The following is a 15,105-nucleotide window of genomic DNA, read 5'->3' as shown; positions in this document are numbered from 1 at the left end:
TGGGCACTGGAAGCACTTGGAATTTTTGGATGTGTCTCCACACCAGGCCTGAGGCAGCACGGACTGCTGGGTGTAGGTACCCACACCTCAGCACCAGCCTGATCCCACTTGATTTCACCTTCAATTCTCATGTGGGGAGAAATATTGGAATGGGAAATCAAAAATGTGTGGAGAAAATGTCTTGAGATGTATTATTTACCTGGAGTGAAATTCCAGATATGTCCTCTGAGCAAGGCAGCGTCATGTCCAAAGCTGGATGTGCTGAATTAGTTTGCAGCATCTTTTTTGAGCCGTTCCTTCATAAATCACTCAATCTCTGTGCATTTGGCAGATAATTACTGCCTCAGCGAGGCTTCTCTCTTGTGCAATTTGTGGCTGTGGGAAATGCAGGAGCTGCTGGAAGCCCTTTCCTCTGCCAGCCCCATGGGTGAGGCTGTTGCTCCCCATCTTTAATTAGGGTGCTGCAATCCCATCCCAGCCCTTTCCATGCCAGGTGCTTCATCCTGAGCCTGGCTTCTCTTGTTTTGTGTCAAATTCCCCATGATGAACATTTTACCTGCATTTTTCCCCTGTTCTTTTTCTAAAAGCACCTAAAGCTGCTTCCTTGAGTACGACCTTGAAATAAAGAGATATTTCTGATTTACTCCATGATTACAAAGCAGAGATAGGAGCTGCCAGAGAAAATAACGGGAACAGCACCCGGGCTGCCAATGGATCTATTTCTGACCCTGCCACAATTTACCTTCATTTCCTCCCTCTTTGCTCAGTCATTGTAAGAAAAGCAGAATCTGTTTTTTTGTTTTTTTAATATGGATTTTCCAGATTTACCCCATTTTCTGACATGTGGATATTTCTCCTCTCCTCTTTGTCTTGTTTCCTGATTTTTTCCTCTTGCCTGATTATATTCCAGCACTGAGATTCTTATTTTGATGCAGAGGGTGCATGGTTTTAATTTCTCTTTTAAACCCAGACTAATGTCTGTTGGTAATTGAGGAGGGCTCTAACTTACATAAAACAATTTCCATAGCCTATTTTGAGCTTGGACCTCCTTATTCCAACAAAAAGGAGGCCTTGGCTGTCCTGGCTGTCCTGAAACCCCAGGATCAGCAGAGTTTATCAGCTCTTACCTGTTCCGATGGAGCAACTGCTGAAATAAGGGTGGAGCAGGCAGGGATGATGACAAGTGGGAATTTCTGGAGTTAATTCTGACCTCCACCTGTGAATCAGAGCCTTCCAGCCAGGGAGTTCCCATGGAAGTTGCCTGGAGATTCTCAGGATTTGGGCTCTCAAATTCAGATTTATTGGATTGCTTATTGGAAGGAATATGAAGGACAAAGCTGCTGAAGCAAGGGGCTTTGTTTGGTGCAGGCTGGGTTTTCCCTGCTGGGTGTGAGGACAGAGTCAAGGGGAGCCCATTTCCTTCATCTGTTCTGGTGGAGTCGTGGGACAAGCTCAGATCCAGCCTTTGGAGCAGCTCAGGAGGCATCAGCCCTCCTCTGTCAGCTCACAAACCCTGAATTCTCCATTTCCTGGGATTATTTTCCCTCAGCATTTCATTGGTTTCAGCTCCCTGATTCCCTTGACTACGACAAGTTTGCAGCAGTGCTGCTTTGGGTGGTTTGATGTTGGATCTGAGAATTTGCACTTTGAGTCCAGCTTTGCTCCTCACCTCCCAGTTTTTCAGTTTGTGGGAGGATTTCAGGATATTCAGCTGTTGTTTGGTGTTTGAGGGAAAAATAACTGAAATTATTTGGGTAGGGGCTAGAGGAGAGAGCTGCTTTTGCTGCATGAATATTGATCATTGTGTGTGATTAAGAGAAAGTTAATTATTCCACATTTTGTAATATTTCATTTGTAAATCTGCCTGTTCTGCTTTAATTTCAGTGCTCAGCCTGGCACGTGGCCACTTGTCCATGTCTGTGCCCTGGGGTGCAGCAATTCATCTGGGAGAATTGTCCCAATTCTGGCTCTGACTGGTGCTGCACGACTGTAATTTGCTGTTTGTGTGGTTCTGCTGACTCTCCCACACCTGCTGGGCTTCTTTTACCATGGCTTAAGTAGTTGTGTGAATTTTTTCCCTAACTTCCAAATAATCAGGGAATTAAATTTATGACTGGAGCATCTGAAGTAAGAATTTTAGATTATGGCTGAATTACAATGATGAGAAAATTAAAAAAAAAAAAAGACCAAAAACCAAAAAACAGCAACAAAAAACCAACCAAAAAACAAAAACAAAAAAACAAAACCAAAAACAAACAAAAAAAGCCCAGCTTGTTTAAGATTTCAAAATTCCATAAACACAGGAATTTTCCCTGGAATTCTGAGTAAATTGGACACTCAGACGTGCAGTGGCACTGGTGGTGATCCTGATCCCTGTGTTCCCGGGGGAGCAGCACTAAGGGGAGGGTCCTTGAGAAGCTGTATTTGATAGTTTGGGGTAAAAGCTGCCCTCAGGGATTTGGGAAGCTGTTTTTGATAGTTTTGGGTAAAAGCTGCCCTCAGGGTCCTTGGGAAGCTGTTTTTGATAGTTTTGGGTAAAAGCTGCCCTCAGGGCTTTGGGAAGCTGTTTTTGATAGTTTTGGGTAAAAGCTGCCCTCAGGGGCTTTGGGAAGCTGTTTATGATGGTTTGGGGTAAAAGCTGCCCTCAGGGGCCTTGGGAAGCTGTTTTTGATGGTTTGGGGTAAAAGCTGCCCTCAGGGCTTTGGGAGGAAGGTTCTGGAGGTTCATGGTCTGGTGTGTTGTGGCCCTCAGTAATGGATGTGGGAGGTGATCCATGAAATTGGCCAAGAAACTTTTATGGCAGGATAATTGAGAATTCTGATGAGATGAAATGAAGAAAATGAGTTTTAAACAAGAGGTGTATGGTGCTGGCCAGCTGAGCCCCACCATTTCTCATTCCTTAAATTAATGGGGCATTTGTACTTTCAGGGTCAATGCAGCTGGAATTGGATCATCTCCTGTTCTGCCTTTGTTCCTTTTTTCACTGCTGGATTATTGGTTCTCTTTCCTCTTTTTATTTGGATTATTTTTGGTGTGAACACTTCCAGCTGCTGTGCTACAATTAGCCCAGTGAAGCAATTAACTACAATTAACATGGAACTGTAATGAAGCAGGAGAAAAGAGACTTTTATAAAGAGCCTGACATCATATCCCTCACAAGAGAGATGTCACCCTGTACTGGGCATACTGGTGTTACTGGGAGCTCCAAATTTCCACCCTCCCACCTTCATGTGCAGCTGGGATCCCATGGAAACCTCTTCCCATTGTCCAGGAATGATTTTTTTTCCCCAGGGAAAAGGATTTTAGAGCTGGAAGAGTTTCCTAAGCTGTGGTGTGGTCTCAAGCTGTCAGAAGTGTTATCTCACCTCCTCTCTCTTTCAGCTGGGGGAAAAAAAAGCTTCTGTTCCCTGCTGAGTGCCAAAATCCTTTGAAGTCTCCTGCTGGAACCCAGTGATTTGGAATATTACGTAGGGAGGGTTATTCCAGCTTTTTGGATGCGAGGAGAAGTGCAAAGGACTGGGGAAATCTCCAAAGGTTTTTAGCAGAGATTGTTTTCAGCTGCTTCTTTCCTTCCTAGGAAATACCTCTTGCCTAAACCCTTGAAAATTTAGTGAAGAAGGTGAAGAATTCACACAAAAAAATGAGTTTTTACTTGGTTCAAGCTGCAGGGACCCTCCCCAAAAGCACCTGCTGCTGTTTCCCTGCCACTCCCTGGACCTCCCAAAGCCAAACACAGGGAACAGGCACAATAAGGAAGGAAAATGCTTTGCATGGATCCCACCACGGCAGGGCAATGGAAATCCTGAACAAAGTCCTCCCCATGTTCTGTTTGCCAAATGAGATGTTTAAAGAGCAATGTTCCACCGGGTGTGGGCTCCTGCAGATAGCAGCTCCAACCTTTGCATTCCTGGACAAATAAACTTTTCCTTGTGCTCTGAAAGTTGAGTTTGGTGGCATGGGGAAGAAATCCACTTTTGAAGGAATTAAAAATTAATGGGAACAGGATTGATGAGGAGATGCCCTGGCACTCACACCATCGTATTTTCTACATGAGCAGAATCTTTGGAGATAGAATTTAAACCCACTTGGAGACAGAATTTATACCAACTTGCTGAGTAAATATTCTCACTTTTCACCTCCAGCATTGGGATTATGACTTTTAGTCTATTTTACAGACACTTTCAAGAGGAATGGCCCCAGGTTTTGCCATTTTTCATCTCCTCCAGTGCTGTGCTCATTACTCGAGGTGTGATTACAGCTTGGCACCTCGTGTTTGCAGTTCCCAACTGTGATAAACTGTCAGGACAGCTCCTGTTGGAGCCCAAAGCTCTCAGCACACTCAGATACTTGATAATGCCTTAATTTGAAGCAGATCAGAGGGTTTTTTCCCCTCCAGAAACAGGAGAGCTCTTGCACTGAAGTTCACTCATCCCAGATCCATTTAAAGGATTCTCCAACCTCTCCCCAAAACATTCACCACAAAATAATCCTTCTTACACAGTGCCAGCCTGGCCCACACACATGCAGAATATTTATGAATGAGTGGAAAACACAGAAGAGCTGAGTCATGCAGCCAGAGATCGTTTGTGAAGAATAAAATTTTATTTTTTTTGGCTGAAAAAACTGCATACACATGTTCAGATCTGGGCAACCTTCACCACATGTCTTCGTTTCCAAACAAATTTGTGCTCTGAAGCATGCAGGAGCCCACTGCAGCTTGAGAAAGGAGTTAAGAGGGTTTTCCCTTTAATCTAGAACTGTGCAAACATCATTTGAAAGCTATTTACATTTTGCACATCTCACTTCTACTAACAGGAGCATCAGCTGGTAGAGACGTGCAGAGTGCAGCTGTAATTTATGATTTGGCACCCACATTTGATTTGTGTACAGTGAAAACCAAACAAGCCTCCCATTGTTTCAAAACCTCCCCACAGGCAATGGTAATAAATCTAATTTCTTCTTTGTAAAGGAGATCTCTCTAAGCCTTCCCTGCAGGCATTAAAATATTATTTCCACTCTGGATCCTCTTCCCCTGGTGCTGATTTGCACTTTGCTACCTTGGAGAGTGGGAGCAGCAAGAAAAGATTTTGATTTTAATCAGAGAAGGCGGGAGGGCACTGAGACAGAGCAGGGCTGCTTCTTCCTGTCATCCTCACTGAGCTGCATGATGAGGTGGAGAACTTTTTTCCAAAAAGAAAATATTTTAGACCATCTGAACTCAGACACAGGAATTAGACATGAAAAAAGCTGGATTTGAGTTCATCCTCCTGTTCCTTTCTCTTCCAAACTCCTCTCCCATCCATTGAAGCCTGGAAGTCACCAACCAGCCAGACATGAGCTCTCCAATCCTGCTGGATATCCTCATTTTTTATCTCCTCTAACCTGGCCCCTGCACTGTGTTGGTAGAACTTTGGGTGTGAGGAGCCACCAAAACAACCTCTGCCAGAGTGATTGGATGCAGCTCATTTCCAAAGGAATGAAAAACGCTACAGATTAAAAGAATATTTAATGGAAATTACAAATCTAGGACAGATTTTCCTCTTGGGTAATGCCTTTATGCATTCATTGTTCCCAGCTCCACTTGGGAAAGAGAATGGTTGAGCAAGAATTAAACAGGAAATAAGGTTTGCCTTCACTGTTCATTGTTAAATGTGCTTTTTGGCATCTGAAACAATCTTTAAATGCAGGCTAAAAGCATCTATTTAGAGAAAACAGAATGACAAGAAAGTGTTCAAGGCTTTACAGTGGGATTCTGTTATTTTGGGGTTTGAGGACATTCCAAGCAGATCAGTCCACAGGGAATTCACAGATTCCCTGCTGGAAAACCTCCCAATGCCCCATTTTCTTCTACACTTGTGCTGCCTGAAATGCCAGAGCAAAGAGGCTCAGGCACATCACAGCCCTGCAGTGTGGTGTTCACAGTGAGTTTAGGGCAGCAGAGCTTTGCTGTCCCTCCAAGCAGCAGATCCTGAAGCAGCGCTGGGACAGAGAATGGCTGAGAAGGATGGATCAGGAGATGGGGTTTGCTGCTGGAGGTGGGAGCTGTGTGGGTCCCGTGCCATTCCCAGAGTTGAGTGCCATTCCCAGAGTGTCCATGGAAGAGGGGCCGTGCTCAGTGCCTCACTCCGCTCTCCATCCCCGGAGGTGAATCAAGCAGGGTTTTCCTCAGCAGGAACCATTTGTGAGCCATTCCACAGAGCTGCTGGGCCCTGCTGGGCCCGGCTCAGTTCAGCACTGCCCCCTCAGGCTGGGAGCCGAAGATCTGTGAGAAGAACTGCAGGGCCAGGCGGACGTGGATGGGCACGAAGACGTAGGCGGTGTAGACCACCATGGCCAGCACGGTGACCGTGATGGTGTGGAACATGGACTGCTCCCAGGGCTCCAGCACGTAGCTGCACGTCACCAGCTGGTACTGGTAGTACAGCCAGTACAGGTAGTCCTTCACCCTCTTCACGTCCATCTTCAGCTCCAGGGGGCTTGGAGGGCGCCTGGAATGACAGGGAAATTGGGATTACAGCGGGGGTATCCCGTGGAAACACTACACAGACTCATTCTCTGAGGTGTCAGTGCCACCAGCTCCCCTGGACCAAAGGGCATGGATGGGTTCTGCAGCTGCTGCTCAGTTATTGCAGCTGCAGCAGTTGGGCATTCCCAGAAAAGCTGATCCATCCCTGGAAGTGTCCAAGGCCAGGTTGGAGTGAGCTGGGATAGTGGAAGGTGTCCCTGACCATGGCAGGCCTGGGACTGGTGATTAAACTCCCTTCCAACCCAAACCTTCCTGTGATTCTATCAAGTCCCACATTCCAAGTGTGTTTTCCTATCCCGTTTCTTGTGGAAATCAGGAAAATAAACATTTAAAAATAAAGGCTTTGTGATTCTATCAATTCCCACATTCCAAGTGTGGTTTCCTGTGGAAATCAGGGAAATAGGCATTTTAAAAGAAAGGCTTTGGGTCAGCTTCCAGGAATGTTCCAAAAATTCCATAAATGTTCTATAAATTCCATAAATGTTCCATAAGTTCCATAAATGTTCCATAAGTTCCATAAATGTTCCATAAGTTCCAGGCATGCCCCAGAATAAAGATAAGACTAAAACAACTGCCCTGTAAAAACTGCTCTGCTTACTTTTGATAATGGTTTTTATTGGTCTGCAATTGTTGGGAGGAAAAACCAAGTTATGAAAGAGAGAGGGAGAAAAAAGTAATCTCTGATTGCAGAAGGATTTTTTTTGCAGTTCATTCCAAAGAAGTGAGAAACTTTACAGATTAAAAGAATATTTAATGGAAATTACAAATCTAGGACAGATTTTCCTCTTGGGTAATGCCTTTATGCATTCATTGGTCCTGGCTCCACTTGGGAAAGAGAATGACTGAGCTAGAATTAAACAGGAAATAAGGTTTGCCTCCACTGTTCATTGTTAAATGTGCTTTTTGGCATCTGAAACAATCTTTAAATGCAGGCTAAAAGCATCTATTTAGAGAAAACAGAATGACAAGAAAGTGTTCAAGGCTTTACAGTGGGATTCTGTTATTTTGGGGTTTGAGGACATTCCAAGCAGATCAGTCCACAGGGAATTCACAGATTCCCTGCTGGAAAACCTCCCAATGCCCCATTTTCTTCTACACTTGTGCTGCCTGAAATGCCAGAGCAAAGAGGCTCGGGCACATCACAGCCCTGCAGTGTGGTGTTCACAGTGAGTTTGGGGCAGCAGAGCTTTGCTGTCCCTCCAAGCAGCAGATCCTGAAGCAGCACTGGGAAATTTGTACCTGGAATTAAAATAAGAATGGGCCACTGATAGAGGTTAAAAATATTCCAATATTCAGTGGTTTCCTGCTCTGTTCTGGGGGGATATAGGATTTACGAAAATGAAATTTTCCCTACTAATGCTCCCAAAGGATTTCCTTCACTTCCATCTTCCCATATTTCCTAGACCAAGAAAGTTCCTAAACACTTTTGGGGACAGATCAACATTTAAATGTAGCGGTGGCTGTCTCTGTGACCAGCTTTCCTTGCAGGGGTTCAGCCTGGGGAGAAAGGCACCACTGCTCTTGGCCAGCCATGAATGGAAGCTGATTCCTTTCACATCATTTACTGGAAGGCACAACTCCAGAGAGAGAGGCCTTAAAGCCTTGGAAATATTGCAGAGCCTTCAGAGAAAGTGGCACAGCTGGCAAAGTGGGGCTCCCTGGGAGCCAAAAGTGCCTCTGGTCAGACTTTCTGCAAAAAGAGCAGCAGGAGGAGGAGGAGGAGGAGAAGGAGAAGGAGAAGGAGAAGGAGAAGGAGAAGGAGAAGGAGAAGGAGAAGGAGAAGGAGAAGGAGAAGGAGAAGGAGAAGGAGAAGGAGAAGGAGAAGAGCCCCCTCCCAGGATTATGGGGTTACACTGGGGTTAGGGCTGTGCTGGTGAAACTCATCCCTTCCGTGGGTAATCCCTGCTGATCCCCACCCCTGCCCAGAGCAGCTGCAAGGCTGGAGCAGTGCTGGGGGTGTCTGAGTGCCCAGAGCTGCTCACACCCTGTGCATCTCCATCTCCATCCAGAGCTGCTCACACCCTGTGCATCTCCATCCAGAGCTGCTGAAGGACAGCCACAGGCAGGAAAAACATCCCCCAGGCTGTTTTTGCTGATATTCCAGGCTGCAGCCTCACCATCACCCCTTGGAGGGCCACATGAATAAAGGATGAGGCAGTTAAAATGATGAACAGCCCTTTGGGTTTAACCAAAGCCCTCGGCACCTTTTTTCCAGCCTGGGGATTGCATTTCCCTGCAGCCCCAGCACAGTAATTCCATCCTGGCAGTAATTCCATCCCCAGGCATTCTGGAATTCCAGGAGGAACACGAGCTGCCTTCGTGTTCTGTGGTCTCCTAATGAATGCTGCAGGTTGGGATAAGTAAAAGGCAGAAGCAAATTACAGCCTGTGCCCTCACCACTGACACACTTCTGCACTTCATGCAGCCTGAGAGCAGGGAGCTGTGCAGGGATAACACAACTCCAGCTGCATAATTTATAAAGGAAAACACAGGAGGGGAAGGGGAAAAAGCCATTTGCAAGCAGCTGAGGCAATGAGAGATGAGGCTCCTCTGTGGCACTGTCACACAGATCCCTGGGGAAGGCACAATTTGCATCCCTTCCTAATCTTTAACCCCACACCTGCAGAGGTCTGTGGCAGCTCTACCACCCAAATTAACTGTAGCAGCAGTCAAAAGGAATAGCAGATTACTAGGCAAACTTTAGAGGCTAAAAATCTGTATTTTAAACAGGATTCCTCCTAGAGAGGCTTCACGGCCATGCCTGTGCTTTATTCTATTCCAGCTGGCACTCCCACTTGAAAGGGCCCTGAGTTATTCACTCATCAGTTCCCACTATTCCAGAGCAGGAGATAATTTGTTCTTATGCAATTTTAACTCAGCATTTATTCGTCTACAAATTTGGATTGAAACATTCTGAGGTGCTGGGGAAATGCCTTCCTGTTCAGAGGCCACGGGGCTGTTACAGCCAGCTATGAGTGAAATGAGGAGAATTCAGCTCCTGTTAAGCAATATTCAGGTTATTTTCAGCACTTGCACCTCCAAGAGAAAAAAAAAATGCAAGAAGAGAAACCTGTAAAGCAGCTTTTAGTGATTTAAGTGGCTGCCTGATTTTCTTGCTTGTTGACACATGTCTGTGATTAGGGCAGCTGAAAAGATAAATCATCATCCAGATATCAAGGTTCCATTTCAGAGCATGCTAGTTTCCCAAATTTCCTTACTAATGACCTTATTTTGTGGAGTCAGAGCTAGTTGGGAGTTAGAAGATGCCAATGTTAGGTCCTTTAATATATAATTTCTGCATTGAGCAGCTGGGATTTGGGGAATTTTGGTCACATTTTCAATCTGCAGCTCTGACCCGTGGCCGGACAGCTCTTGCTGGGAAATTCCTGTGGAAAGAAACATTCTTGGAGGGGAACTGGGAGAGACTGGTTTCCAGAGAGTGCTTAAAAAACACCTGATGCCCTCAGCAGGAGGGGTTGGCTGAGTTACACATCCAGGGAAAAAGGGTTCCAACAGATATTCAGGAAAAGTTCATCTGGAGTGGGCAAAAACAAAGCCTGGAGCTGGAAATGGCCTCATGACCATTCAACAGGTGACCTCTGCTGCTTTAAATGGAAAGTAGGGATGAGATGAGAAATAAAAGCAGCAAACAATCAATCCATCCCCAAAATACAAATATTTAATTGGCTAAGAGTGACCATTTGCTGGATAATTGCTGGGGTAGCCCAGCAGCAAGAGTGGATGGGGTTTGGAGCATCCTGAGGGAATCCTCTGGTGCTGGAGCTTAAATAAAATCCTTGCACGAGTCCCTGAGGGGGTTCCAGTCCCACCAGCCCCCACGTGAAGGCAGGTGCAGCCAGGCATAGTGCCAGACTGAATTTAAACTTGTCTGATCTGTAAATAATCTTGGATATTAGAAGCTAAATGGGCAATCACCTCCTTGGGATTGGAATGGAAATCCTGTCTGCAAGTTATTGATGTGGAGCTGTTCTTATCTGTAACTTCATGGGTTTGTCCTGCTGAATATCCTCATTTGTCCAAGGCACCATCTTGTCCCTCTTAATGCTGACAGAATTCTGGGATGTGCCCAGGGATTTTATTCAGGCTGACAACTCCAAGTGCAAGCACAATCAGGAAGGGATTCCCATCCCCATCCCCATTCCCATTCCCATTCCCATCCCCAGGCATTTCCATTCATGTTTTATTCAGTGAGCACCAAGCATGGTGCACAAGGGATCAAGGGATGAAATGATCAGTGCTTGGGCAGAAATTGAAATGAGGCAGCAGATTCCAGGGAATTCCACATCCCGGAATTTCCTGGGAACAGCACCTCAGCCTGTTCCAGGAGATCCAAATCCCAGATTTGATGGGAACACCACTTCAGCCCATTCCAGGGCATCCAAATCCCAGAATTTCCTGGGAATGCCACCTTTACCTTATTCCAAAACATCCAAATCCCAGAATTTCCTGGGAGCAGCACCCCAGCCCATTCCTCTCTTTCATCCCTGCAGCTCTGATCCCGCATGGAGCGTGTCCATGGAGCAGCAGCCCAGCCCTGAGATCTGCCTTCCCCTCCTGGCAAGCAGAGCCCTCACGTTCCTGCAGCTCTCCCACATGGATCTGTAAATTTAACCTCCAGCTTGTTCTCCCAGGGAGGAAATCCCAGGAATGAGAAGAGCAGCATCAATCCCAGCACAGCTCCCACTGCGGACAAGAACGCACCTCAAAAACCACCTTGAATAAATAACCACCCCTGGGATTCTGGAGTGCACTGAAAGCAATGAAAGAAATATGTATTTCTTCCAGGAGTGGAAGGGGCAAGGCTGAAAGGCAAGGCTACACCTCAAAAAACCACCTTGCCTTGCAGATTTTAATAAATAACCCTTCCTGGAATTCTGGAGTGCACTGCAGAACCTGTGGGGATTGTTGGAAGAAATATATATTTCTTCTAGCAATGAAAGAAATATATATTTCTTCCAGGAGTGGAAGGGGCAAGGCTGAAAGACAAGGCTACAGCTCAAAAATCACCTTGCCTTGCAGATTTGGATAAATAACCACCCCTGCAATTGTGGAGCGCACAGCAGAGTGAAGCAATCCTGGTTCCTCTCCCTCAGCACCCTTGGCCATCCCTTGCAGAGCCCCAGGAGATGTGGATCCCTTCCACATGTCCTGTGCAGCACAGGATGAGGGTCTGAGCTGGGAAATGCTGGTGCTGCTCATGACTCAGCCATTCTGCACGTGGGTGAGCGTGGCTGGGCTGAGCCCGTGGGCTTTGCTGGAAATCAAATCTCCCAGGAGCGGAAGGGGTGGGGCAGGAAGAGCAGTGGTGTTTGCAGCCCTGTTTCTGCCTTACCTGGCTCAGGAGAGTGAATTCCAGCATCTTCCTGATCTTTAACCCCAACTTCCTTCCTGCTGGCCTCAGTGGCAGCACGCAGGTGCTATTTTGGTTCTTTGAAATGCTGCTCAGTGCACACCGAGCCCAGGAGGTTTCCCTGTCCAGGAAGAGTTCCTGTTACCCCTGGGAAGCTCAAACCCCTCCTCGAGTGGCTGTGCCACACCTGCACAAAGTCTGAGAGCCGACTTCCTCGTCTCCACCTGGACCCTGATCTGTGTGTGTGCTCCTCCTGCTGCAGTTCTGGGCTTTGGGGCTGGAATTCAGCTGCATCTCTGCCTGGAGCAGAGGATTCTGCAGCAGGGGATTCCTGTCAGCCTGCCTTGCCTGCTGCATGGGACAGCAGCCAGAGCATGGCTGAATTTTCTCCTTCAGTTGAGTAGAGTACACAGATGGAGTTTATGGTGTCCTACAACCATGTGGAAAAGTCCTTTCGAATGAGATCCATGAATTTTTCACCCTCAGGAAAGCAGAGGCTGCTCTGCAGCACCCACAGGGATCTCCTTTGGAGAGAGGCCTCTGACCATGCAGTACCAGCCCAGCAGCTGAATTTGGGGCTGATTTCCTGCCTTACCTGCCCCTGACAGCTGGAGGCTGCTCCCAGCAAAGGCACAGCTCTGAATAACTCAGCAGCCCCTGCCTTTGCAGCCTGGCTGATTTATCAGTGCCCAATCCCCTCCTTACTCAGGCACAGGGAAAAGAGAAGATGCAGCTTCTCTGTACCAACAACATTCCTGGAGCAGCTCTGTCCCATTTTCTTCCAAGGCTAAATTAATTTTTCAACAATTTTCCTGTTCTTCCCTCCCCTGAAGTTTCCTCAGTTGTTTCCTTACATAACCAGCTGCAGTTTTGGTACAGATCCCTTCCTTTCCAGCTTTCCTGGGCTAGGCATGGTTTGGGCTCTGGGTCCTCCCCCTGTGCCAGGATTTGTACCTTGGGGCAGAACAGGTGAGCAGCTCTGCCAGAGGAGATGGGAAAATGGCAAATTGAATCCCAGGGAAAGGGAAAAAGGGAAACCTTTCCCTCTATTTTGAGTGTAAGTATAGTTTAGGAACATGGTATTGAACAGAACTATTCCCAACCAAAACCTCAAATTTGGGACTAGAGAGCAGCAGCAGGTTTAAGCTGGAAACACTTAAAAATTGAGAGTTCTTAAAGAACTGTTCCAGAATATCTCAGAGAGGTTTTGCATTTGCTCCTGGTGACAAACCCCAGTTCCTTGTGAGGTTTGGGACATCGTCTACATCCTTTGAAGGCTTCCAAGTTCAGGAGGTTGTGTAAACACATCAATCTACCAACAAAATAACCGAGATGTCTGGGCTCTAAGATAAGATTTACTTGCAGTTGTAGCCCTTATTTTATTCAGACTTTTTGCTTTGCTCTGAGTCATTTCTGAGGCAGCTGAAAGTAGCAGCTTGGGTTGTGTGCAACGTGAGGAGGTGAATATTGTCACAGCTATGACAGGTATTGCTGGAAAATGGGACCAAACTCTTGTGCAAGGGCATCTCCCTGAGATCTCATCAAAGGAAGCAGAGTTGCACCACTCCAGTCACTGCTCCAGAGGGGAAAAGCAAAATTGGAGCGAGATGCTTGCAACAGATAAGAAACAAAAAAGGAGATGCACTTTTTTCACAGATTTAACCCCATCTATGCAGTGAGGAACAGCTTCCTTTGCAGGCTGTGAGCAAACAGATTTGGACGCACAAAGCTGTTGATATCCTCCATAAAACAAATGCAAAGCTCCATAAAATGTGGCTTGGCAGGAGCCAGAGCAGAGCCCTGGCTGCCTCCCAGCCAGCTGGAGCTCTGTGTCCTGGTGCTGTGGGTGCTTTCTGGGCACAGAGGGGTGGCACAAGCATTGCCACGGGCCCAGGCTGCTCCCCGGGCAGTGTTTCAGCATCTCCCATTCCAGCTGCAATCTTGGAATAACATCCATGCTCCATGCACAGCTTCCCTGCTTCTCCCCACCAGAAATCAATCCAAGCACTCCTGGAATTGCAGTTATTTGTACCATACTTGTGATATTCATCAGAGAAAGAAAACCCAGCATCCCAATTCCTAAAGCATTAAAATCCACATTAAAATCCCTCAAAGTGCTTTGTGCTGACTAAGCAGAGCCACAGCGTTTATTGCAGGGATTCTCCTCCATATTATCCAGCGTTTATCCAGCAGGGAAGGCAGGACTTGCACCTGCTTCCCTCTGAAGGCAACTAAGAGAAGCAGAGAAGAAAAATCTGCCGGCGATGAGCATTCCCAGCTCAGCGGTGTGAGCAGCACAGCCTCCTCCATCCCCCTTCCCTCTCCTGGCTGTTTTACTGTTTTTAGGGAATCCCTAAGGCAAACCATCCTCCTGCCCCCTGGAAACGAACCCCCGGCTGCAGGGCTGCAGCAACAAGTCCCGGAATCACGGCACGGTCTGGCTTGGAAGGGACCTCGAAGGCCATCTCAGGACGCCCCGAGCCCTCTCTGGAGCTGCAGGTGCGGCAGGAGAGCCGGCATCTCCCTGCGGGGAGGCACAGCGCAGCAACCCCGGCTCCTGCGGCTGCCAGCCCCGCTCCTCACCGAGCCTGCCCCGCTCCTCACCGAGCCTGCCCCGCTCCTCACCGAGCCTGCCCCGCTCCTCACCGAGCCTGCCCCGCTCCTCACCGAGCCTGCCCCGCTCCTCACCGAGCCTGCCCCGCTCCTCACCGAGCCGCCGGGGACTCGCCGTGGCCGCGGCCGCGCTCGCCAAGGTCACCGGCCCTGCTGGGGATGCTCCGGGACGCGCCTCCGCCGCGGTGCCCTTGGGCGAGCCGAGCTGAGCCGAGCGGGGAATGAGGGCCGGCACCGGGAGCTCTGGGATGCGGGAACGCCGGGATGCAGAACACCGGGATGCGGGAACACCGAGATGTAAAACACCGGGATGCGGGAGCTCCGGGATGCTGGAATGCCGCGATATAGAACACCGGGCTGCAGAACACCGGGCTGCAGAACACCGGGGAGATGCAGCGCACAGGGATGCAAAACCCCGGGCTACGAGAACACCGGGCTGCAGAACACCGGGCTGCAGCGCACCGGGATGTAAAACACCGGGCTGCAGCACAGCGCGGCCCCGCGCCTCCCTCACCTCCGCTCAGCTCACCGCAGCTCCCCAGCCCGGCGCTGCCCGCGCTTAAATCCCCACCTTTGCCCCCTCCCTTCCTCCCTC

General features: G+C 48.0%; 1 protein-coding gene across 2 annotated transcripts; it reads right to left on the bottom strand.

The window, feature by feature from the left end:
• Nucleotides 1–4,618: 4,618 nt before the first annotated feature.
• SPTSSB (serine palmitoyltransferase small subunit B) lies at nucleotides 4,619–14,938 on the bottom strand. 2 transcript variants are annotated; one of them, XM_058812360.1, is made up of 2 exons: nucleotides 14,607–14,938; nucleotides 4,619–6,488 (listed from the first exon to the last, which is right to left on the bottom strand). In XM_058812360.1, the coding sequence occupies exon 2, from the start codon at nucleotides 6,458–6,460 to the stop codon at nucleotides 6,224–6,226; it is 237 nt and encodes a 78-aa protein (XP_058668343.1). In that variant the 5' UTR covers nucleotides 6,461–6,488; nucleotides 14,607–14,938; the 3' UTR covers nucleotides 4,619–6,223. The 2 variants fall into 2 exon arrangements, with proteins under 2 accessions (XP_058668343.1, XP_058668342.1); XM_058812359.1 differs by having other exon boundaries at nucleotides 14,586–14,808.
• Between the last annotated feature and the right edge of the window lie 167 nt (nucleotides 14,939–15,105).

Source organism: Ammospiza caudacuta, chromosome 11 (genome assembly GCF_027887145.1).
Source record: "Ammospiza caudacuta isolate bAmmCau1 chromosome 11, bAmmCau1.pri, whole genome shotgun sequence".
NCBI classification, from domain to species: domain Eukaryota; kingdom Metazoa; phylum Chordata; class Aves; order Passeriformes; family Passerellidae; genus Ammospiza; species Ammospiza caudacuta.
The sequence above is the reverse complement of the archived record's forward strand: the minus strand, read 5'-3'. Positions and strand labels throughout refer to the sequence as shown.

What these genes read in the sequence shown, in the direction of transcription:
- SPTSSB (XM_058812360.1), bottom strand. Translation starts at nt 6,460, where the DNA reads ATGGACGTGAAGAGGGTGAAGGACTACCTGTACTGGCTGTACTACCAG.